This window comes from Lampris incognitus, chromosome 11 (genome assembly GCF_029633865.1).
Source record: "Lampris incognitus isolate fLamInc1 chromosome 11, fLamInc1.hap2, whole genome shotgun sequence".
Taxonomy (NCBI): Eukaryota; Metazoa; Chordata; class Actinopteri; order Lampriformes; family Lampridae; genus Lampris; species Lampris incognitus.
In genome coordinates, this window is record NC_079221.1 from 42,572,380 (window position 1) to 42,595,916 (window position 23,537).

A 23,537-nucleotide genomic window follows, 5' to 3' on the forward strand; every position below is an offset into this window, starting at 1 on the left:
CTGCCTCTAATACTCACCCCTGCCCGACCCCCCCCCCCCAACCAACTCCTCCCCCCCACCCCCCACCTACCCTCCCATGACCCTCCTTCCCCCCTTTAGTGTATGCAACCTTTCCCCTTAGGGTAAGCAGGTGGAAACAGTGGTTGGATAAGTATCTTTCTTTGTTTTGTTTTGTTTGTTTGTTTGTTTTTTTCTTAAACAAATCACATTTTTTCTGTTATTATTGTGCCTTCTGTTTTGTTTTTGTTTGTTTCTTACTTTCCTGCATAACAGTTGGTACCCATTCAATCAGAAATGCCATACAACTGGTACTAGAACTGCATCATTCAGTTCTAATGTATTTTTTTTCCATTGAGTCATTTTCTAAAGCTATAATGCTGTCTCTTTACTATTTTCTATCTATTTACTATCTAGTTTCTCAGTTTTGTTTTTTTGTTTTGTTTTTTGTTTTTGTTTTTTTGTCCTTTTTCTCATGAACGGTTTTAATCAGAGAACATTTAGATTTATATATTCAGACATTTAAAAAGGATGTCTACTTTGAAATTTAAGCTACTATTTGAAATATTTGCTCCACCATCATCATCAAGCTAACATTTTTCTGCAATTTTATGTAAGAAAAAGAATGCCAAATACACTGTATTTGACTACACAATGAGTCAAACTTGAACCTAGATCCTGAACTTTGTAACTGTATCTTTCTAGCTTTTATCAGATATTAGTTTTCACAAATATTGGAGTAGAATCATTCAGAATTTCAAAACTCATTTCTTAAAATTTAGAAAAGACCACAAACTACAAAGCACAGGGTCAAAGTTCAAGCATGGGGTATGCACTGAAGCATTTGTGACATGCATTCACCACTGATATGTTTGGCATTTACTTTCTTCTATATTACCCCTCTCTGACCCCCACCATCAGAAAGTGTGATGCCACAGGCTGCATGTCCCTGTCAGCAATGTAGCTGTAACTGTGTGTAAAGCTTTAGTATGTGAGAGGGAATGGGAAAGAGCAACTCTTTTGTGTGTCTCTGCATTTGTGTGTGTCTGTCTCTGTCTCCCTTTCACCTCTCTGTGATGCCTTCAGGAGCACTATTTCTGTGATTTAAAACCTCTCACCTGTTTACCTTCCATAAAGCATTTAGTCTACTACTGCCTGAGCTCCAAGAACACTACAATGACTTGATGCTAGTTCTTCTGCATTTCCAACAGCTAATACATTATTTGCTTATCCTTAGAGGTTAGCTGAAGAGTTTTGTTTAGCTAAAAACTCTTTCACACATACATTGCATAATACTGCTGGAGTGACTTTTCTGGCACATCTGATGGTTTCCCCTGTTCACTTACACAGGCTCTATCTGTAAGATTTATGGATAGCATTTATTCACACAACATGACGGTGCCTTCTGTTTGTTACTCCCTCCACGTTAAGAATGTCTTTTATGTTACAGTAGACTACAGCATCTCTAACTGTTCCATACAGCGGCCAATTGATCTCATCCTCTGTGCACTTATTTCTAGTAGGTCCAATTCCCAGAAATGTTTAAATATGTTATTACTTTTACCGGTTTGCAAATAAATCTCCTGCTTCAGACAAATGGCAGCCATGAGCAAGTCATGGATTGTTTCTTGATGATTGGTTCACTCACCCAGTAAGGTTGCTGTAACCCTGTGCGCGCTTAAATTGGCTATTTCGCACCTTTTGTTCAAACTGTTGTTGTTCTGGAACATTTCTGGAAATGTTGCATTGTTTTTAGCTGGAAAATGAGTAGTAAAATTAGTAGCACAACTTTTCTGGAATATTGACTCCAGCTCACATTCATGCAACCCAGTCAGAGGACAAGTGCTGGAAGATTTATAGATTAGGCTGCATGTGTGAAAGAGGCTTGGGGGTCAAAACTAAGATTCTACAATTACAATTTCAGTGTTAGGGAGTACAGTCACTAATATGAACTTCTCCTCCTGCATCTTAGCCATCATTCCCACTAAGCTGCTCAAGGAGGTATTTTCAGCTGTTAGCCCCATTATTCTGCAAATTCTCAATAATTCCCTTGCCTCTGGTTCTTTTCCAGACAGTTTTAAGCATGCCATTATTCACTCATTACTGAAGAAATCTAATTTAGATCCCCTGTCCTTAAGTAACTAGACCAATCTCCAAATTGCCTTTTTTATCTAAGGTTCTGGAGAGAGTAATTTCATCTGAATTGATTTCTTTTATGAACACTAATAGTGTTTCTAAGTTTCCATTCTGGTTTTAGAGCACTTCATAGAACTGAGACAGCTCTAGTTAAGGTCACTAATGAACTGCTGCTGAGTTCAGAAAGAGGTAACTGCTCGATTTTAGGTCTTTTCTACTTAAGTGCCTTTGACACAGTTGATCGCAGTATCCTCTTGCATTGCTTAGAGACTTGGGTTGGCATCAGGGGCTTGTCTTTTAGTTTATTATGCTCTTACCGCATTAATAGAACTTTTTCTGTTGGTATGGGTAACTCTACTCCCTAGATGGCTCAGTTGAGTTGTGGTGTCTCCCAAGGCTTGGTTCTTGGCCCCCTTCTGTTTTCTATATACATGCTGCCTTTTGGCCAGGTAATCCAAAATCAGGGATGGGTTGTACCATTTTTATGCTGACGACACTCAGTTATACATGCCACTAAAACCCACAGATCCTATTGCCCTAGCAAATCTCACAACTTGCCTCTCTGACATTAAATCCTGGATGTCTGAAAATTGTGTTACATTTAATGACAAGCCTGAGGCCATTCTGTTCGGTCCCCCAAATTCCGTCAGCCCTTTTGATACTCATCTTGGTGGTCTGTCAGGTAGTCTTTTTGACCCCCCCCTTTTTGTATCTGGCCAATTGCCCCACTCTTCCGAGCTGCCCCGGTCACTGCTCCACCCCAACTGCAGATCTGGGGAGGGCTGCAGACTACCACATGCCTCCTCCGATGCATGTAGAGTCACCAGCTGCTTCTTTTCACCTGACTTTGAGGAGTTTCAACAGGGGGACGTAGCATGTGGGAGGATCACAATATTCCCCCCAGAACAGGCACCCCGACTGACATTTATCCCAGGATAGATCCTCTTACAAAGAAGGCAGCCATCCTTGAACCAAATCTGCATCTGCATCTGCGTCTCTCATCTGCTGTTTCATCTCACATGAAGCATTGCGTCTAGCTGCTGTTGATTAGCACGATTTGGTGTATGACCTTGTCTGCAGCATGTAGCGTCTCTATCTGAGACCTGATTGCGGGCTGTAGAAGCCAGCGAGAGGCATCTCAATTGCTGCCCGGATGAAAACACGGTGTAATATCTGAGAAAGATACATCTCTGTCTGCTATGCTTGTCTCTGAAGCCATTATTGGACACGGAAACGTTGGGGGCCGGGGCACTAGATGGATGGCAAACTTCCTTGATAACTTTAACATGCTGATCTCTACTGAAACAAGAACTGTCATCCATGGTTGGACAGCCACTTACTCCCTCCCCCCCTTTTTTTTGTCCCCAATTGTATCCGGCCAATTACCACTCTTCCGAGCTGTCCCGGTCCCTGCTCCACCCCCTCTGCTGATCTGGGGAGGGCTGCAGACTACCACGTCTCCTTCGATACATGTGGAGTCGCCAGCCACTTCTTTTCACCTGATAATGAGGAGTTTCACCAGGGGGACGTAGCATGTGAGAGGATCATACTATTCCCCCAAGTTCCCCCTCCCCCCCGAACAGGCGCCTCGACCGACCAGAGGAGGCACTAGTGCAGTGACCAGGACACATACCCACATCCGGCTTCCCACCCCCAGACACGGCCAATTGTGTCTGTAGGGACTCCCGACCAAGCCGGAGATGACATGGGGATTCGAACCGCCAATCCCCGTGTTGGTAGGCAACAGAAAAGACCGCTACGCTACTCGGATGCCCCCCTTGTCTGGTAGTCTTAAGCAGGCTGCTAGGAATCTTGGGGTAATATTCTATGCTAAACTCAGTTTTGATAATCAAATCAAACATGTTCAGTCATGCTTTCTCCAGCTCAAGCTAATGTCCAAAATTAGGTCATTTTTATCAAGTGCCTATCTGCAAAGAGTTGTACGTGCTTTTATCTATTCTTGGCTTGCTATTGCGATGCAACTTACTCAGGCATCATCAACAAGGGCTCCCTCCACTGTATGCAATTGGTACAAAACACCACTGCTCAGCTCATTACCAGGACAAAGAGGCATGACCATATCCCTCCTTTGCTTGCCTCCCTACCCTGGCTCCCTGTTATATTTCGTATTGATTTTAAAATGTTATTGCTCACTTTTAAGGCCTTAAACAGTCTTGCTCCTACATACATTTGTGATTTATTGACCTGGTATACACCCTCTCGACCATTAAGATCTGCAGATGGAGCCCTGCTGGTTATTCCCAGGTTTCGATTTGTCACAAAGGGTGATCGGGCTTTTGCTGTTAGAGACCCCACACTGTGGAACTCTCATCCTATTGAACTTAGACAAACCAAGTCTCTAGCTTCTTTTAAATCTTGTCTTACAACTATTCTTTTTATGAAAGCTTTTACAAATGTTTGATATTTGTTTTTATGTATTCATACTGTTTTTATTTTTACTCTTACTTATTTGGTCTTAGTCTTATTTTTGCCTTGTCTGGTTTTATTTCTTTGTAAAGCAATTGTGTAACATTATTTTAGAAAACTGCTATATCAGGGGTGGCTAACCATGTGCCATGGAGAGCCATGTGTATGCAGATTTTCATTCCAGCCAGACTCCACACCAGGTGATTTCACTGATTAGCAACGCTTCAGCCAAAGAGGAAGAATGTATCAGTGAAATCACCTGGTGTGGAGTCCGGCTGGAATGAAAACCTGTATACACATGGCTCTCCATGGCACATGGTTAGCCACCGCTGTGCTATATAAATAGAGTTATGATTACATCGAGGTGACCATGAGGGCTCCTCCACCATAGGTGCCTTATGTTGTAGCATTTGATTTCCACTACTGCATAGATACAACTCATAGACTGTTATAGCAAACTTGATATGACAGTGTTGAGCCCGCTATAGCGTACTATGCATGACAAATCAGACACAGAAAAAATTGTACACGGAAGAAGTGGAAAAGAGGGCTCTGATGTCCTATCCAGGGACACAAATGAGCCATTGGTTCAGATTTGTGGTCAGCACCTGGGTTAAAATAAAATCTCAGGACATACCGACCACATTAAATGTGGCTCTTTGTGATCCGATGTTTACCAACGCCCGTCGCTAACAGAGCCATAGATATGCGTGGCTCTTTTGTGTACCGAAAAGAGCCACGCATATCAATAGCTCTGACAACGACTCCTAGAGGATAAATTCTGAGTCTCATCACCAGCCAGTCAGACTTGCTTGATCTAGTCAGAAAGGCACGAACTGAGGAAGCCTCTTGGATGAGAGGTGAAATGTCTTCACGGATATATACCAAGTCCAGTTGCACTTGATTCAACTCCTTTGGATAACCATGACCTGGATGAATGAGAACATTCACAGACATGCTCCGGTCAATGGTCACGGCAATTTGCATATGAAGCCAATCATCGTTTTCAGTCTTTATGCCACTGTATTGTTTATAAGGGTGAGGATACCTGCCCACAATTGGGACTGAAAAGGTCACTTAGATGAGTGATGACACGTTTCTCTCAGTAAACACTGTGTCCAGATGAACTGATTCAACTTTCTGTGACTTTTTCCTCAGTGTGTTGTTTTTCAAGTGTTTATTGCGGCACTTATTTGAAAGTTGCAAAGCACATGGAAACTTATCCATACGACTTTTGTCACGTTGGAGGGGGAACAGGGAGAACCAAATGTCTAATTGGTTGTCGACTGGCAGTAACCCACCAGAAATTGTCCACTTTTGATAACCCGCTCGTAACATCGACCAGTTGCTCAACTCCATAGAAAATGAATTAACTTACGGTGGATTGTTGATCAAGTTGATAGCCATGTGGACGCAGCGCAAGTTGAGCTCTAAAAATGTTATTCCCCCCGATGTGATTAGAATTTATTTTAATATTTTCTACTATTCCATTCTCACAGAACTGAACTGCTGCCCTTTACACCCATTTATTTTGCTTCCCCCCCCTTTCCCCCCCAGTTGTATCTGACCAATTACCCCACTCCTCCGAGCCGTCCCGGTCGCTGCTCCACCCCCTCCGCCGATCCGGGGAGGGCTGCAGACTACTACATGCCTCGTCCGATACATGTAGAGTCACCAGCCGCTTCTTTTCATCTGACAATAAGGAGTTTTGCCAGGGAGACGTAGCGCGTGGGAGGATCACGCTATTCCCTCCAGTTCCCCCTCCCCCGAACAGGCACCCTGACCGACCAGAGGAGGCGCTAGTACAGCGACCAGGACACATACCCACATCCGGCTTCCCACCCACAGCCACGGCCAACTGTGTCTGTAGGGACACCCGACCAAGCCAGAGGTAACACGGGGATTCGAACTGGTGATCCCCGTATTTCATATTCTAAAACAGTATAGCAGGCAGACGAGAGCAAAATTACTCCTAAATCATGGATGGTCTTTCTAAAAGTTGTTGTTGGTATGTGTTGTCGTTCTGCTTAATACGTGACACGCCAGAGGAGGGAAAACGAAAGAAAAACAAGAAATGAGGGGGGGGGGAATCTACCCATCAGCCTGTCAAGCTATAATAACACACATAACAAAAAAAAGTCATTTTGAGGCGTTTACCTCACTTGTGTGAAATGGGAATGAAATGGCCTCTGTCAGGATGGTGCATCAACAAACCATTATGTGAACTCATACACTTAGTCAGACGGTCACTCCCAGGTAACACACGGCTAGATAAGAACAAAGACAACTGAGCTCCTATTGTCCTCAAACAAACAAACAAACTGACATCCTCCCATTAAGACAAAGATGTTACACAAGTCCCCCATCTTCACAGGATTCCTGCCATCCTCTTGTTCCATTGCACATTTTGCCCCATCACTCCCACTGCGCTGTCCGCAGAGGGCTGGCAAGTATGAGCGAGCCACTTCCTATAAATGGTCAAAACGACAATGAAATCCCTCCAATTTCTTTGTGTGTGTGTGTGTGCTTGTGTGTGCACATGCACATGAGATGGAGCCAGAATGAAGGATTCACATAGGTTATTTGCTGAAGGCAGGGGATTTGGGGGGGAATGAGTGGGTAAAAAATGAGTAAAAAGCTATAGCCAGAGTGACTGCAGCTTTGGGAAATAGATGTTCTTTACGCAAGCAGGAGAAATGATAGCCCCTTGAGGCAGAGACCAGCCATGTAGCGCTCTTTATTTGAAGTGTGGATTAGTGGAAATGTGCTTCGGCTCTTAAGTAGCAGCTTGGTGAAGAGTATTGCTACTACATGTCCACTGTGACTGTTGTGCTTGTAGTCTCATGCAAAGAATCCTCCATAAAACATTGTAAAACATATCTTTTTTTTCTTTAATGCATGCTCAATAATCCAGGTAAGAAAATCACAGAAAGGTGAATCGGCTCATCTGGACACAACGTTTAGTTGGAGAAACATTTCATTACTCATCCAAGTGACCTTGTCAGTCTCAACTGACTGCAGATATCCCCACCCTGACACGATGAACCGTTTATCCCACAAAACGTGTCCAGATGAACTGATTCACCTTTCTGTGATTGTAAAACGTAGAACAAAAGACACTTATATCACGACACTAATTTGCTTTATAAAGTAGAAGGGACATGACCGTCTTGTATTGTAAGCCATGCATTGATTTCGTGTTGTGCTGATGTGTACCAACTGTAAACAGAGTCCTTGGAGTGTCGAAGCCTCCAAAAAAATGCTCTGGTCAGGTCACTCTGGAACTGCCTGACCCAGTGTTTTAGACAAGACTGGATCCTATTAGATCTCTCGCTGTTAGATTAGTGCAGAGTTCAGGACAGGCTAATCTCTCAACAAGACAGAAATCTGTGTGACAGTGCCCAAAATGTCACCATCATTAGCCACCTATGGTGTTCAAGTCAGTGAGCTCCATCCCACTGCAAGAACATCAGACAGAAAGCGTTAGACTTGGTTTTGGCAAGAAAGGGCTTCTTCTAAAATTCTAGTCCAGAGAGGTCTTAAAGGGTAACTGCAAACTTAAATACATTTTTTGGAGTGAAAGATAAATGTATGATTCATTTCATTGCGACATCCATCAAGGATGAAATCTGTGCAGATACAAGGTTATCTGCATTTCCTCTGTTCTTTCTGCCAACATTGGACTCCTGCTGGTTGAATATTGCCAAAGTCAATTTTCAAAGCGAAATGGGCCAACAGAAAGGCACTAGCACTACAGATGAGGTTGAGGAGATTAAGAAATCTCTTGACTTCTTGTCAACTGAGCTAACAACACTCACCGCTCAACAAAAGAGGATCTTGGAGCTGATGGATGAAGTCCATTCACTCAAGAAGCAAAACGCGGAAAAAGATAGAAAGCTCACATCTCTGGAGAACCGAGTGGCCGACCTTGAACAGTACTCCCAGATAAATGATTTGATTATCACCAGCCTAAAGACCAGACAACGGACCTACGCAGTGGCTGCCTCTGGGGACAATGCCGCCCGGAGCGGGACCAATGCCTCCCAGGCCAAGAGGGAATCGCTGGAACATCAGGTAGTTGGTTTCCTGGATAGCAAGACCTTTTTTGTCAACAGCAGGGACTTCAAGGCTTGTCACACCCTGCCCAGCAAAAACAAAAGTAAAACGCAAGCTATAATTATCCGCTTCAACAACAGGAAGAAAAAGCAGGAGCCTCTCAAATAAAGATGGAAATTAAAGGGGTCTGACGTGTGCATAAATGAACACCTCACCAAGAAAAAAAATGCAGACATTGCAAGGAGAGCACGTATACTAAAGAAACAGAGCAAGATCCAGGCGACATGGACAGCAGGCTGCAAAATTAAGCTGAATGGATCCACAGCAGAGGCAGCTAAAGTGCTTATCATATGGGACATAAATGGACTGGACAACTTTGACGTATGAAAGCTAGGCGAGCAATCACAACAAGGTCGCAGTATGAAACCATGAAGATCAACATAACAAGGTAACTGGACTCACTAAACACACCCATGTCCAGTTCGGACAGAAATCACTCATCCACAGAATAGGAAAAACTGGACTTGAAAGCTTTCAAATATACTGAATATATATCACAAGCCACTGAAAATGTTATGGATCCTGAGAACAATTTCTATAAGAATACATAGTCACTGTGAATACTGCACAGAAGACCAGTTCAAAAGAAATGTAAAAATGATGGAACGATCAATAATTCACTTCAATAGCAGGAGCCCTAGTGAGAACTTTTCAGAGATCAATCACGGCTTAAGAAAACTGGACAAGAAATTCACAGTAATTGAAATATCTGAAACTCGGCTCAGCGAAGACCAGAAAGACATAGTCGAGACTGAGGGATACAAAATGTTTTTCATTAGCAGAATACAAACAAAGGGTGGGGGAGTTGCATGAAATGTAACTCTGTCAGGACTTTGTCAGTCATCTTGGACAATATCATAGAATGAATTATAGTAGAAATGGAGATGAGAAAATCAAAACATATTCTAATAAGCTGTGTATACAGAAAACCTAGATCTTGCTATCTATGCATTTAAGGAGAAGCTACTGGAGTTGTATAACAATATAAATCAATAGTGATCTGCTTAACCCCCAAGAACACAATACAACCACAGAAATCATTAACTCAGTGTACAGTACCAGCTTATATCCCTCATTGAGAAGGCCAACTAGAATAACTTATATTTAGTAATGTTATTGGCAAGGAAGTAACAAGTGGATTATTAATAAACGACACAAGTGATCATCTGCCAGTCTTTGCAATCATTGAGCTGTACTAGGACCAAGAAAGACAATAAAAGTGTCAAAACAATTAGATATGAATCAAAAGACGCTATCAACTCCTTTAAACAAGACCTAATGAAACAAGACTGGAATAATGTTTATGTGGAAGATGCAGATGTAGCCTATGACACATTTCTGTCCATAACAACTGCTCTCTATGAAAATAATTGTTCTCTAGTAAAGAAAGTAATGGAACAAAAAATATGCCAAGAAACCGTGGCTAACTAAGGGAATATTAAATGCATTGCAGGAGAAGGAAAAAAATATATTAAAATAAAAAACTCTTAAAGAAAAGAACAGAAGAGGTCAAATCTACACACACACACACACACACACACACACACACACACACACACACACATATATATATATATATATATATATATATATATATATATATAACTAACACAAATTATGAGAAGCAGCAAAAAGGAACACTACAGTAAATAACAGGAGGAAAACAAAAACAACATTAAAAATACATGGAAAATATTGAATGGCATTATTAAAAATGGAGCTGGGAAGGTAGTATACCCCAACCATTTCCTGACAAAAAACAGCACAACCACTACTGATAAGGCTTCAGCTGCAGATGAGTTAAGTAAAACTTTTGCCAGTGTCAGTCCTGGTTTGGTGAGGAGATTGCAAAGACTGGTGGTAGTGATGGTGTAGAAAGTAAAGATATATATGTTAAAGAAACAATATTTATATGAGGGACTGACGAAAAAGAAATTACTGACACTAAAAAAACTCAAGAGCAAGAAGTCTAACGACTGGAATGGTATTGACATGTCTACAGTTATTATCTAATGGATAGCAAAACCCCTGAAACCCATCTGTAACCAGTCTCTACAAACCACTGTATTCCCAAGAAAAACGAAAATAACTAAAGTCATACCAATATGTAAAGCTGGAGACAAACATACTCTCAAACTACAGTCCTGTTTCCCTGCTTCCACAGTTCTCTAAAATACTGGAAAAAATATTTTCTATAAGACTAGATTATTTTATCACAAAACATAATGTACTGTATGAACAACAATATGGTTTTAGAGCTAACAGGACAATCTCATTTGCACTGAAAGAATTTGTAGGAAAAAATCACAAAGGCAATAGAAAACAAAATATGCGGTAGGAGTATTTCTGGACTTAAAAAAAAGCCTTTGACAGTGTAGATGGTGAGTTATTAGTAAAAAATTACAAAGATATGGTATCAGAGGGGTAGCACTATCCTGGTTATCCGGTTACCTACAGAATAGGTACCAATATGTCGAAATACAAAACTTCAAATCACAATTACTGAACTTTAGGTGTGAGGTGCCCCATGGTTCACTGTTGGGACCATTGTTGTTCATATTGTACATAAACAATATATGTTAAGTGTCAAAAACCCTGAAAACCATTCTATTCACAGATGATACGAACTTACGCTGCTGTGGAGGCAACTTGGAACAACTCTTGGATACAGTGGGAAAGTAATTGAGCAGGATGAAGAGTTGGTTTGATGCAAATAAACTAACACTGAATTTAAGAAAAACAAAATTTACAATCTTTGGGAATTGCTGTACCAACTCAGACAAGAAAATAATGATAAATGATGTAGAAATCTGAAATTAAATTTGGCAGAGTATTAATAGACAAATTAAGTTGGAAGCCGCACATGAATTATAGTAAAGCTAAAACAACCATTCACTTGCAGTACTGAACAAAGTCAAAGTTCTACTAAATCAAGCTTCCATATATACAATTGTACTGATCCTTCATTCTCCCGTACATTACCCACTGTGTGCAAGTGTGGGGGAACACTTTCAAAACACACAGATCCAGTCTTCAACCTCCAAAAAAGAGCTACACGAATTGTAAATAAAACCACTTACAGAGAATCAACACATCCAATTTTTTATCAAGCTAAACTAAAATTTAAAGATTTGGTTGATTTTAAAACTATTCAGATTATGTACAGAGTAATAAATCAACAATTAGCTATTGGTGGCCAAGGGTTGTTCCAACTGGGAGAAAGTAAACACAATTTGAGAGGACCTGTGTATTTAAAAAAAAAAAAACAGGACAGAGGGACAGAGATGCAAAACATCACTGTGATACAACAGGGGAGTTGGTTTGTGGAATAACTGCAGTGATGAGCTGAAAACATTTACTTTATCCAAACTAAAAAGACTACAGAAACAACAAATATTAAACTGTGATGAGATGGACCAGTGAGCAGTTTTTTTTTTTTGCTTTGTTTTGTTTTGTTTTGTTTTGTCCAAATGGGTTGATTTGTCTGAGAGGACTGAGATGGCTGTAAATTGAACTTTCATTTCTGATTATCGATGCGTGAATAGTATAAGGGGGTAGGACTCGAAAAGTTCTCAACTTCCTCTTACCCCTTTTGAACATGATTGGTATTTGAGTTGCTTATATGTTGCCGAGGATTTTATTTATTGGTTTTTATTGCTTATTTTTTCTTTAACATCCATCCATCCATCTATTATCTTAACTGTTTATCCTACTCTCAGGGTCACGGGGATGCTGGAGCCTATTCAGTCTAATACAATTGATTGATTGATTGATTGATTGATTGATAGGCCTGCAGTACCAAATATCCATAGAAAGAAGTATCAATGTTACCGCTTCCACTGATAAAACAGCAGGGTCCCAACCAACCCACCCCCCTTTTTTGTCTATGCTAAAAGCACAGACCCCTCCCACACACACACACATTATATCACGATATACAAGTGAGAGGCGAAAGTAAAGGTGTCAATATATATATATATATATATATATATATATTTTTTTTTTTTTTTTTTTGTTACCCAACATTTGTGTCAGGTTACAACACAACAGCAAATGGCACAGCCTCCGTTGCTAACCTACACTCCACTTGGAAATAACAGACGGGCTCCAACCAGAAAGACAGACACAAGCTTAAGTGATCCTTGCAAGAAATTTGGTTGCACAGTAGCAAATATAGTGTACAGCAAAACAACAAGAAAATACATCAAGGAAGCATAATTGAGAATATTAAACATAAAGTTTAATATTCTGTGATGGACTAGCGGCCTGTCCAGGGTGTCCCCCTGCCTGCCGCCCAACGACTGCTGGGATAGGCTCCAGCATCCCTACAACCCTGAGAGCAGGATAAGCGGCTTGGATAATGGATGGATGGAAACATAAAGTCGCAATTATATGAATTAAAACCAGTGAATTTAAAAGGGTTTCTGTTTTACTTCTAAAGAATAAACTGCGTAACCAACAAGTGGGCCAAAGATTAGATTTGCAATTATTTTTGTTTGTGCAAAACAAAATAGAATAGAATACTCATTATTACTATTTTTATTACTCATTTTGTACATACTACAAACAAAATAAATTTACTCCCTGCATTTAATCCATCGTAGTTGTGTAGCTAGGAGCAGTAGCCAGCCACCATGCAGCCAGTTCTTCTTTCCATTGCCTTGCTCAGGGGCACAGACGGGAGTATTAACCCTAACACACGTCTTTTTGATGGTGGGAGGAACCCGGAGCACCCGGAGGAAACCCACCACACACACAGGGAGAACATGCAAACGCCACACAGAAGGGCCCTGGGACGGCCTGCGGTTCGAACCCAGGACCTTCTTGCTGTGAGGCAACAGCGCTAACCACTGGGCCATCGTGCCGCCCACTGGTTAGAGATAAAGAGATGAGACAACACAAATATATTCTGAAGAGCAAGGTTTTAGAATTGGAAGGGATTTTGTAGCCCGCAGAAATTCTTCCATAATACTTCCAACACGACTGCCGGTGCCAGATGCAAAACTGGATCGGTCGAGGGCCGTTCATTGTGGAGCAGATGACCCTCTCTCTTCAAGTGTGTGATTGGATTCACGTTGCCTTCTTATGTAACTCATTATATGACAATGACCTGGAGTTGGGAGGTGTGCAGTTTTCCATTAGAATGAGCTGAATGTGTTGTGTGCGTTTTTTTTCACCCCCAAATTAACGCAGTTGTCTGGACTCTTGGTACATTTTCAACTAAACTGATGTGGACGTGGTTAGAAATCGTTCTTTTCCGCGGTTGATCCGGTATCTCTTTAACCTCTGAGCATGTTCATAAAGAAACAGTGAGACGGGCAATGTTTATAGTAATTAAACAGAAATCCCAAAACCTGAGACCTCAAATTAGGAAAAAAAAATAGATAACATAAATTCTCCATAGAGAAGAGCAGCAAGAAAAGAAAAAAAAATCAAACCATGCACTGACAGGTGCATATTTAAAATCTGTGGAATACAACGATATTGAAATTCCTTTACAGCCATTACTCTTCTCTGCGGTCTTGTGTCGGTGGACCTTTGCATGTTTTCTGCTGCTAACGGTGTCAGATGGCGAGCCCGCCGTGGCCCCGCCATATGTGGCTGGTTCGGGTCGCCCCAGCGATGCACCAGCAGGGTCACTGGACTAATTAAAGGTCAACATGCAGTGCAGAGGTTGCGGCCCGCGCTAATGAGGCTGGCACACCAGGCAGGAATACCGAGGAGGGAAAGGGCAAGGGGAGACACACGACACACACAACCCAACCTCCCGGCCCTGTAAGGCACCAGGCATGGCCGTTGAGCTTATTAAATATGGATGCTTTCTGACATGATTGGCTGTATTTAATTGGCTCTGATTGTGACTCAGATGTTAGTGGTGGTGTTAATAGGAAAGAGATTCGGTCAAGTCAAGTCAATTGTTTGAACAAATTGTGTGTGTGTTTTCTTGTACTTCTGTCTTTGTGAGTTTTTAACCATCAGAGTGAGGACATTTTTGCAAAGAGTGGACATTTTGGCTGGTCCTCCCTTCTTTAATGGTCTTTTGTAGGGTTAGGACTTGGGTTTTGGGTTAGGGTTAGAATTAGGTTATGGGTAGGGTGAGTTAAGGATGGACAGTTCTGATGGGTAAGGTTAGGGTTAAGGGCTAGGGGATGAATGTAGTCCATGAGGGGTCCTCATAAAGATGAAAGTACAAGAATGTGTGTTTGTTCTGGTAAATCGTATTTATTCTGTGGTTGTTTACTCCCGGGTGGCGCAGTGGTTAGCGTGGTCACCTCACAGCAAGAAGATCATGGGTTCAAGGTAGTCTAACCTTTGGGGTCGTCCCAGGTCATATATATATATATATATATATATATATATATAAAAAATCATTGTTTTATTTTGTTTGACATTGGTAGGGATAAGTCTAACATTTTGGGGACTTTGTTACCACGCGCTAATAGACTGCTGAGGACTGATTGTGAGCCAAGCCCTTTGGGGCAGGACAGCAAACCACAGAGCAACAAAAGTCAGCAGGTCTGTCTCCTGTCAGTTTTTTAGATCAAGGATCTGAAGAGTGGTGGGACTGCGAGTCGATTACTTTTGTTCCAAATTGGTACCATTGAGCAACTCTGGCCGATATTTACTAGTTGTATTATGCTTCAGGAAAACCAAAATAGGCAGCACAGTGGTGCAGTGGTTAGCACGGTCGCCTCACAGCAAGAAAGTCCTGGGTTCGAGCCGCGGGGTTGTCCGTCCTTGGGGGTCGTCCCAGGTCATCCTCTGTGTTGAGTTTGCATGTTCTCCCCGTGTCTGCGTGGGTTTCCTCCCACAGTCCAAAGACATGTAGGTCAGGTGAATCGGCCGTGCTAAATTGTCCCTAGGTGTGAATGTGTGTGTGTGAGCCCTGTGATGGCCTGCCGACCTGTCCAGGGTGTCTCCCTGCCTGCTGCCCAATGACTTCTGGGATAGGCTCCAGCATCCCTGCAACCCTGAGAGCAGGATAAGTGGTTTGGAAAATTAATGAATGAATGTTTACTCCCTAGCCCAAACACCAATACTCACAAATGCTGATGAAGAACAAAACTGACAATTGTCGACATGTCTTGTTTGTATGGTTAAATTGATATTCAAGCCAAGTATAGAGAAAAGCACAGTGTAAACCAGTGTCGGTGTGTACACTGGTTTATACTGTGAAATCTATTAAGCCTTGAATCGATAGTCAAGCATCTTAGTCAAACGGCATCTGTCCATGTCTCTCTTTTGTCTTTGTGCATATGTGTGAGTCTGTATGTGTAACTGTCCACTATTCTGTCAGTCTGTCTTCTCAACACCCCCCCCCCCCCCGCCACTTCTCCTCCCCTTATCTCCTCAGCCTTGTCTTTGCTTGCGTCTATACTGCAGCTCCCTCCCTGGGCCCCTAGGGGTCCCTGTGTCCTGTCAGAGATTCATTGTGCGTGACTTTCATTAGCCAACACCCCACAGGCTCTGTCACACTACTCAAACACAGCCCGGCGACACACGGCAAAAAAAACGAGCTGCCACTACCCTCACCAGCATCCGACACGGGCTCACGGCAAATGCTGTTGTGTTCCCTCTGGATGCAGCAGCAGTGTACCAGCACTGAGACCAGCACGGTGGATTACATGCTGCACGGGGACACCTAACGTCTTGTATGTCCATCACTCAAGTTCCTGTGTATGGTTGGCAATATGGAGCATTGGGGGAGGGGGGGGGGGGCACAAGGAAAATGAGTGATCTGCCTTGATTTCTTTCTCAGTTTCCCTCTTTTCCATGTCACTGTGTTCTAACCAGTCTCTCCTCGCTCAGTTTTGATCTTCTCTCTTCCCCTTTCTTTCATTCTCTGGTATTACCATTCATCTGTCCGTCTCGTCTGTCGCCGTCCTGGCTGACTGTGTGCGTGTGTGGTGGTGGTGGTGGGGGGGTTGGGGGTTGGCTTGGTCGGTGGGGCTGGGGACTGGCTGGTTGGGATCCATGTTGTTGGGACAAGTAGGTTATGCGTCCAGGAGGGCAATGCTTCAACAGTTACATGGAGTCAGTATGTACTCCCACGACGAGCACGCCACCACCGCCACCTCCTACTGCTGGAGCGAGAGAGGTAAGGGGGCACGCGCCGCTGACCTGAGTCCCGCTGTCCCACTGAACATACGTCTTCGTCCGTCTCTCCGTCAGTCCGTCCTGTGCCCCCCCCCCCCCTTCTTCGCTGTCTCGTCTAAACATGCCAGGAGACAGACACTTCCTCGCTTTTATTTGGGTGGGGTGTGAGTTGGGATGGACAGGGAGAGTCAAAGCAATCACATCATCCACTTCACCTCGTGCTACTTGGGGTTATTTACTTAGCCTATGAGATCATTTACACAATGTCCTAGACACCATCTCCACAACACCACATACTCCATGTGCTGAGGAGTATTTGCATGCGTATTTCCCCAGCAGCTTACAGGCCGATCCCCATCAGCTCTTTAAGAGAAAATAAAATGCATCTAATTTTAGGTGAGTGATGGGCACGTGACGTTTTGCACAAGTTCCATAGCTGTAGTGGTTACGTAAAATCTGCAGTCTGTAGCATTAGCCCGCAGAGGCGGCACAGCACATTGCCTGGCCTCTGAATAATTGAGAAGTGCAGTATTCGTACTTGGGCAGTACAGGGATACTTTTTTATGATGTTGGCTACATCTATAAATATGTAATGGAGGACGTGGATGTGAGCTAGGAAGAAAGGTCAACGGCACCTTTTCATTTGGTGCACCTATCTGTGGGCATGTGTGTGTTCTTTATGTGGTAGTGTGTGTGTGTGTGTGTGTGTAGATATTCACTTCCACATAAACACATTGTGTGTTGCATGTCTGACCGCGCCTCTGAAATATGTTTTGTCAGGTGCAAGCTAGCTGAAAAAGAAAAATGAATAAAACAACTGAACCCTTGGTCCTTTACATGTGTTCACTCTCTCTCGTTGATTCACAGATGCCCAAATAATGCTTCTGTTTTGTCCCAAAGGACAAAAATCTAACCGAAGTGTGCAGTTGTGACTTCATTTTGCAGTGTGTGTGTGTGTGTGTGTACATGTGCTAGCTAGCAAGTTTGGGTGTGAAAATGTGCTTCTGGTCCAGGTCTGTGATGGTAGGCGAGAAGCTAAGGGATCAACTTAGCTTCTCGGTGTATCGCCTACTTTCAGGGGCTTTCTCCATCTTTCTGTGTCAGAACAGTAATGCATGGTGTACAAGCAACCCATATTAGTTTTAAAATCTATCTCCCTGTCTTTCTTCTCCTCTCTGCCATTCGCTCCTCTCTCTACCTCCTCTATCCCATCATTCTTTCTTCTCCTCTCTGCCATTCGCTCCTCTCTCTACCTCCTCTATCCCATCATTCTTTCTTCTCTCGTGTGTGCTCCGCCGTTTCCTCTATCCCTCTCTTACTGTTCTCATGAATTTCGGTCCTCCGAAATTTCTTCCGCCTTTTCCTTCTCTCACTCATCCTCCACCTGGTTTCCCTTTTATCGCCCCATCTCTCTCTTCCTCTCCCATCATTTTGCCTCTCTCTCTCTGTCTGGCGCCTCCCGGCAGAGAGCCGGGAGAACTCCTTCAGCCGCTCACGCAGCTCCAGCGTGTCGAGCATCGACCGCGAGACCAAGGAGGCGGTCACCACGCTGCAGTTTGGAGAGTCCTATTGCCGCAAGACTGACGCCCTGCCCACGCCCTGCCTGTGGGTGGGCACCAGCCTGGGGGTGGTTCTCCTCATCCCCATGTCCATTCCCACCGAGGAGGAGGAGAGGATGGAGGAACCTGTGACAATCGGCCCCAGTGGTGAGACAGAATGAGACGCACCAGACAGGCAGGATAGACGATGAGCAACTTTTGGAGGCATTGTATATATGGGGGAGATTGGACGTTTTGGTGGCTGCATGGTTAGCACGGTTACCTCAGCACAAGAGGGTCCTGAGTCTGATCCCAGTCCTGTGTGTGGGACCAAAGACACATGCATATAGGGGGAATTGGGGACTCTAAATTGTCCAAAGGTATGAATAGTTTGTGACTTATTGTGTGTGTGAGCCCCAATGATGGACTGGCAACCTGTCCAGACTGCCCCATCCCTGCAGAGCGCACAACCCTGAACTAGATTAAGTGGGAACAGAAAAAGAATAATGAATGACCACATCGTGATATTGCCTTCTACTGGGATGGTATGGAGGGATGGATTTAAGGGGTTTGACATAACTCCACTGACTTAATAGATAAGAGATTAACCTTCTAAGAGAAGCATTATGTCAATATGAGTCCCATATAGTGTGCCCATATAGGGCGGCACGGTGGCACAGCGGTTAGCGTGGTTGCCTCACGGCAAGAAGGTCCTGGGTTCGAGCCCCAGGGTTGTCCAACCTTGTGGGGGTCATCCCAGGTCATCCTCTGTGTGGAGTTTGCATGTTCTCCCCGTGTCTGCGTGGGTTTCCTCCGGGTGCTCCGGTTTCCTCCCACAGTCCAAAGACATGTAGGTCAGGTGAATCAGCCATACTAAATTGTCCCTAGGTGTGAATGTATGTGTGTGTTGGCCCTGTGATGGTCTGGCAGCCTTGCCAGGATGTCTCCCCGCCTGCTGCCCAATGACTGCTGGGATAGGCTCCAGCATCCCTGCAACCCTGAGTAAGGATAAGCGGTTTGGCTAATGAATTAATAAATATGTCCCATATACGTAGGGTGCCTGAAAGTGATGTTGGAAAAGCATGCAGAGTCTATAACCCTGTATAGCTTCTTGTCAATAACCTCTTGACAGACTGTGGTTCCATCCCCACACCAGCCAAGTTGTGTTTATCACCAACCGTGGTCCCTTGAGCAAGATATTAAACTACCACCTGCTTATGAATGCTCTTTGGAGAAGTGTAGTATTTCGGAGCTGACATAATTAAAGGAAAGTATTGGCTAATGGAGTCAGATCCATGTGAATGACATGAGGAACAAATTATATTTAAAAAGATGGTGGTCATAATGATTGTTGGGAAAATTGCCCATTGAAAAGGCTTATTAAGTTTTGTTGGTGCTTCGTGACCTTGGCTGCTGCAATCTTTTTAAAAACTCCCCCCTTACCTCCGGCTTGGTCGGGTGTCCCTGCAGACACAATTGGCCGTGTCCGCGGGTGGGAAGCCGGATGTGGGTATGTGTCCTGGTCGCTGCACTAGCGCCTCCTCTGGTCGGTCAGGGCACCTGTTCAGGGGGAGGGGTACCTGGGGGAAATAGTGTGACCCTCCCACACGGCACACGCTACGTTCCCCTGGCAAAACTCCTCACTGTCAGGTGAAAAGAAGCGGCTGGTGACTCCACATGTATCGGAGGAGGCATGTGGTAGTCCGCAGCCCTCCCCGGATCGGCAGAGGGGGTGGAGCAGCGACCAGGACAGCTCGGAAGAAGGGGGTAATTGGCCAAGTACAATTTTGGAGGGAAAAAAAAAAGGGGGGGGGGACTCACCCAGTTCTCTGTACTTATTTTACATTACATATACATAAATGACATTAATGACTCAACAGTACAGCACCTGTTCATTACCGTTGTATGAACTGTGTGACGCAAACTGAAACTGCCAGCTGAAACAATGTGTGGAGAAAAAGGCCTCCTAGTCTACATAGCACTTGACTTTCTCAACCGTGGTTCTTTGAAACAGCACGTTCTTTTAGGTCCAATGGTTAGTAATGAAAGTTTGATAACGCAGGACCGCCATTTCGATTCGCCCCGTTTGGCTCGAAAAAATTAGTACAGGGGTTGTACGTGTTGCACAACCGGTCCGTCTACATTGATGCAAGAGACAACATTTTAAAGGTTATTCTTTTAAAGATTATTCAACGGTCCACAGTAGAGGACTGGTTGTACTAGGCCGCTCCCAAGGCAGCCCAAGTATTTAATAGTGCTGAACTGAATCGGAGTGTTAATGTTCTGTTAATCTGTGCTCAGTAAATAATGACTCACTGAAGCGTTTGACAGCTCCAGATAGCCCGGTGCAGATTCAGTGAGCCTGGGAGATTGTTTTCAAGCGGCGAAGCATTTTCCACACCTCTTCATCCAGTGTTTCACAATTTCACTTTAAGTTATGACTTTGATCACAGATTTTGGAATGAAATCGGTACTTTTGGTGACAACAAAAAGAGGTCTGATGGGGAAGTATTGTCTTTTTTGCCAGGCCTCATGCCCTATGTTTCGTGTTCCCTTCTCTCCTGCCTCCGTGGGACACTTTCTTTAGGTGCGGTTCTGATGCTGAAGGGTTCTGTCTTGCACTTTGCTTTCTTGGACTGCATGGGCGCTGTCGTCCTCAGCCCCTATGAGGTTTGGCGGGACCTCAGTGCCCCTGAAGACCCTGACCGACCACGAAAGCGCAAGTTGGTCAACTTTTCGCCCTCGTCCTCGCAGGAGGCCTGTGGGGACGGACACCTGGTTGTGGTGTGCTCGGAGCGGCAGGCCAAAGTGCTCCTCATGCCATCCCAGGCTTGCCTCTTTGTCCATAACATCACAGAGTCCTCCTTTGTGCTGCGGGCTGACGTGGTGTCTGTGTGTAACAGCGTCTGTCTGGCCTGCTTCTGCGCTAACGGACATGTCATGACCCTCAGGTATGTTGTGTTTCTTTTTTTTTTAAATCATGAGACAGTCTCAAAGTTTTAGATCTCTGGTGTGATGTGATCTGTCTTATCAGTTTTGTGTGTTAAGTCTCTGTACAGACCGCTGAAAACCTACATAACACGTGGTTGAAAGTACTTTGAGGGGTGTCCGGGTGGCGTGGCAGTCTATTCCGTTGCCTACCAATATGGGGCTCAACGGTTCGAATCCCTACAGACACAATTGGCTGTATCTGTGGGTGGGAAGCCTGATGTGGGTATGTGCCCTGGTCGCTGCATTAGCGCCTCCTCTGGTCGGTCAGTGTGCCTGTTCAGGGAGGAGGAGGAACTGGGGGGAATAATGTGATCCTCCCACGTGTTACATCCCCCTGGTGAAACTCCTCACTATCGGGTGAAAAGAAGCGGCGGGCGCCTCCACCTGTATCGGGAGACATGTGGTAGTCTGCAGCCCTCCCCAGATCGGCAGAGGGGGTGGAGCAGTGACCGGGATGGCTCGGAAGAGTGGGGTAATTGGACGGGTACAATTGACAATTGGGGATAAAAAGGGAAAGTACTCTGATAGATGGTGCTTGATGTGTTTTCCTGCATAAAGAGGTTTTCTGCCTGCTGCCAGACCTCTGATTTATTCTCAGTTTGCTGTGATGTCTTGTTTGGTTTCCTTTGACTGAGTTCCCACTTACCAAGCACTCCAGTCTGCTCTGTAAAGTTGTTCTTAATGTCGTTTTACCATGTTGTTGTTTTTTGTTTTCTCATTTCCTATCTCTGCCAACAGTTTGCCCAGTCTAAGACCGCTGCTGGATGTAAACTATCTACCACTGACAGATATGCGCATTGCTAGAACTTTCTGCTTCGCAAATGGAGGACAAGCACTATACCTCAGCTCCCCCACAGAGATCCAGAGAATCACATACAGCCAGGAGATGTGTGACAACTTACAGGTTAGCTAGCAGGCTGTGCGTTGTTGTTGTTGTGTGTGTGTGTACACCGATCAGCCAAAACATTAAAACCACTGACAGGTAAGTGAATAACATTGATTATCTCGTTACGATGGCACCTGTCAAGGGGTGGGATGTATTTGGCAGCAATTGAACAGTCAGTTCTTGAAGTTGACGTGTTGGAAGCAGGAGAAATGGGCAAGCATAAGGATCTTAGCGGCTTTAATAAGGGCCAAATTGTGATGGCTAGACGACTGGGTTAGAGGAGCTCTAAAACGGGTCTTGTGGGGTGTTCCTGGTATGCAGTGATCAGTACTTTACAAAAGTGGTCCAAGGAAGGACAACCGGTGAACTGGCAACAGGCTCATGAACGCCCAAGGCTCATTGATACATGTGGGGAGCGAAGTTTAGCCTGTCTGGTCCAAGCCCACAGAAGTAGCTCAAATTGCTGAAAAAAGTTAATGCTGGCTATGATAGACAGGTGTCAGAATACACAGTGCATCACAGCTTGTTGTGTATGGGGCTGTGTAGCCGCAGACTGGTCAGAGTGCCCATGCTGACCCCCTGTCCACTTCTGAAAACACCTAAAGTGGGCACATGAGCATCAGAACTGGACCATGGAGCAGTGGAAGAAGGTGACCTGGTCTGATGAGTCACGTTTTCTCTTACATCATGTGGACGGCCGGGTGCTTGTGTATCATTTACCTGGGAAGAGATGGCACCAGGATGCACTATGGGGAGAAGGTAAGCCGGCAGAGGCAGTGTGATGCTCTGGGTAATGTTCTGCTGGGAAACCTTGGGTCCTGGCATTCATGTGGATGTCACTTTGACACCTACCACCTACCTAAACACTGTTGCAGACCAAGTACACCTCTTCATGGCAACAGTACTCCCTGATGGCGGTGGCCTCTTTCAGCAGGATAATGCCCCCTGCCACACTGCAAAAACTGTTCAGGAATGGTTTGAGGAACATGACAAAGAGTTCAAGGTGTTGCCTTGACCTCCAATTTCCCCAGATCTCAATCCGATCAAGCATCTGTGGGATGTGCTGGGAAAGTCTGACCCATGGAGGTCCCGCCTCTCAATTTACAGGACTTAAAGGATCTGCTGCTAACGTCTTGGTACCAGATACCAGAGGACACCTTCAGAGGTCTTGTGGAGTCCATGCCTCGACGGGTCCGAGCTGTTTTGGCGGCACGAGGGGGACCTAGACAATATTAGGCAGGTGGTTTTAATGTTTTGGCTGATCGGTACGTGTAAGAATAAGTCCTCTTCAAATAAAACGGATGCAGGTATTAAATGATTGTGTGAGAGCGTTCATAGGCAAATGAGAA

The 23,537-nt window shown here is 44.3% G+C and overlaps 1 protein-coding gene across 2 annotated transcripts in view; it reads left to right on the forward strand.

Annotated features, from left to right (window-relative positions):
- stxbp5l (syntaxin binding protein 5L) overlaps positions 1-23,537 on the forward strand; it is a 325,667-nt gene that overhangs the window by 291,455 nt on the left and 10,675 nt on the right. For both annotated transcript variants that reach the window (XM_056289509.1, XM_056289510.1), the window contains 3 exons: positions 18,240-18,479; positions 20,899-21,262; positions 22,041-22,206. In XM_056289509.1, the coding sequence (XP_056145484.1) occupies positions 18,240-18,479; positions 20,899-21,262; positions 22,041-22,206 (770 nt within the window). The remainder of the gene's footprint in view (positions 1-18,239; positions 18,480-20,898; positions 21,263-22,040; positions 22,207-23,537) is intronic.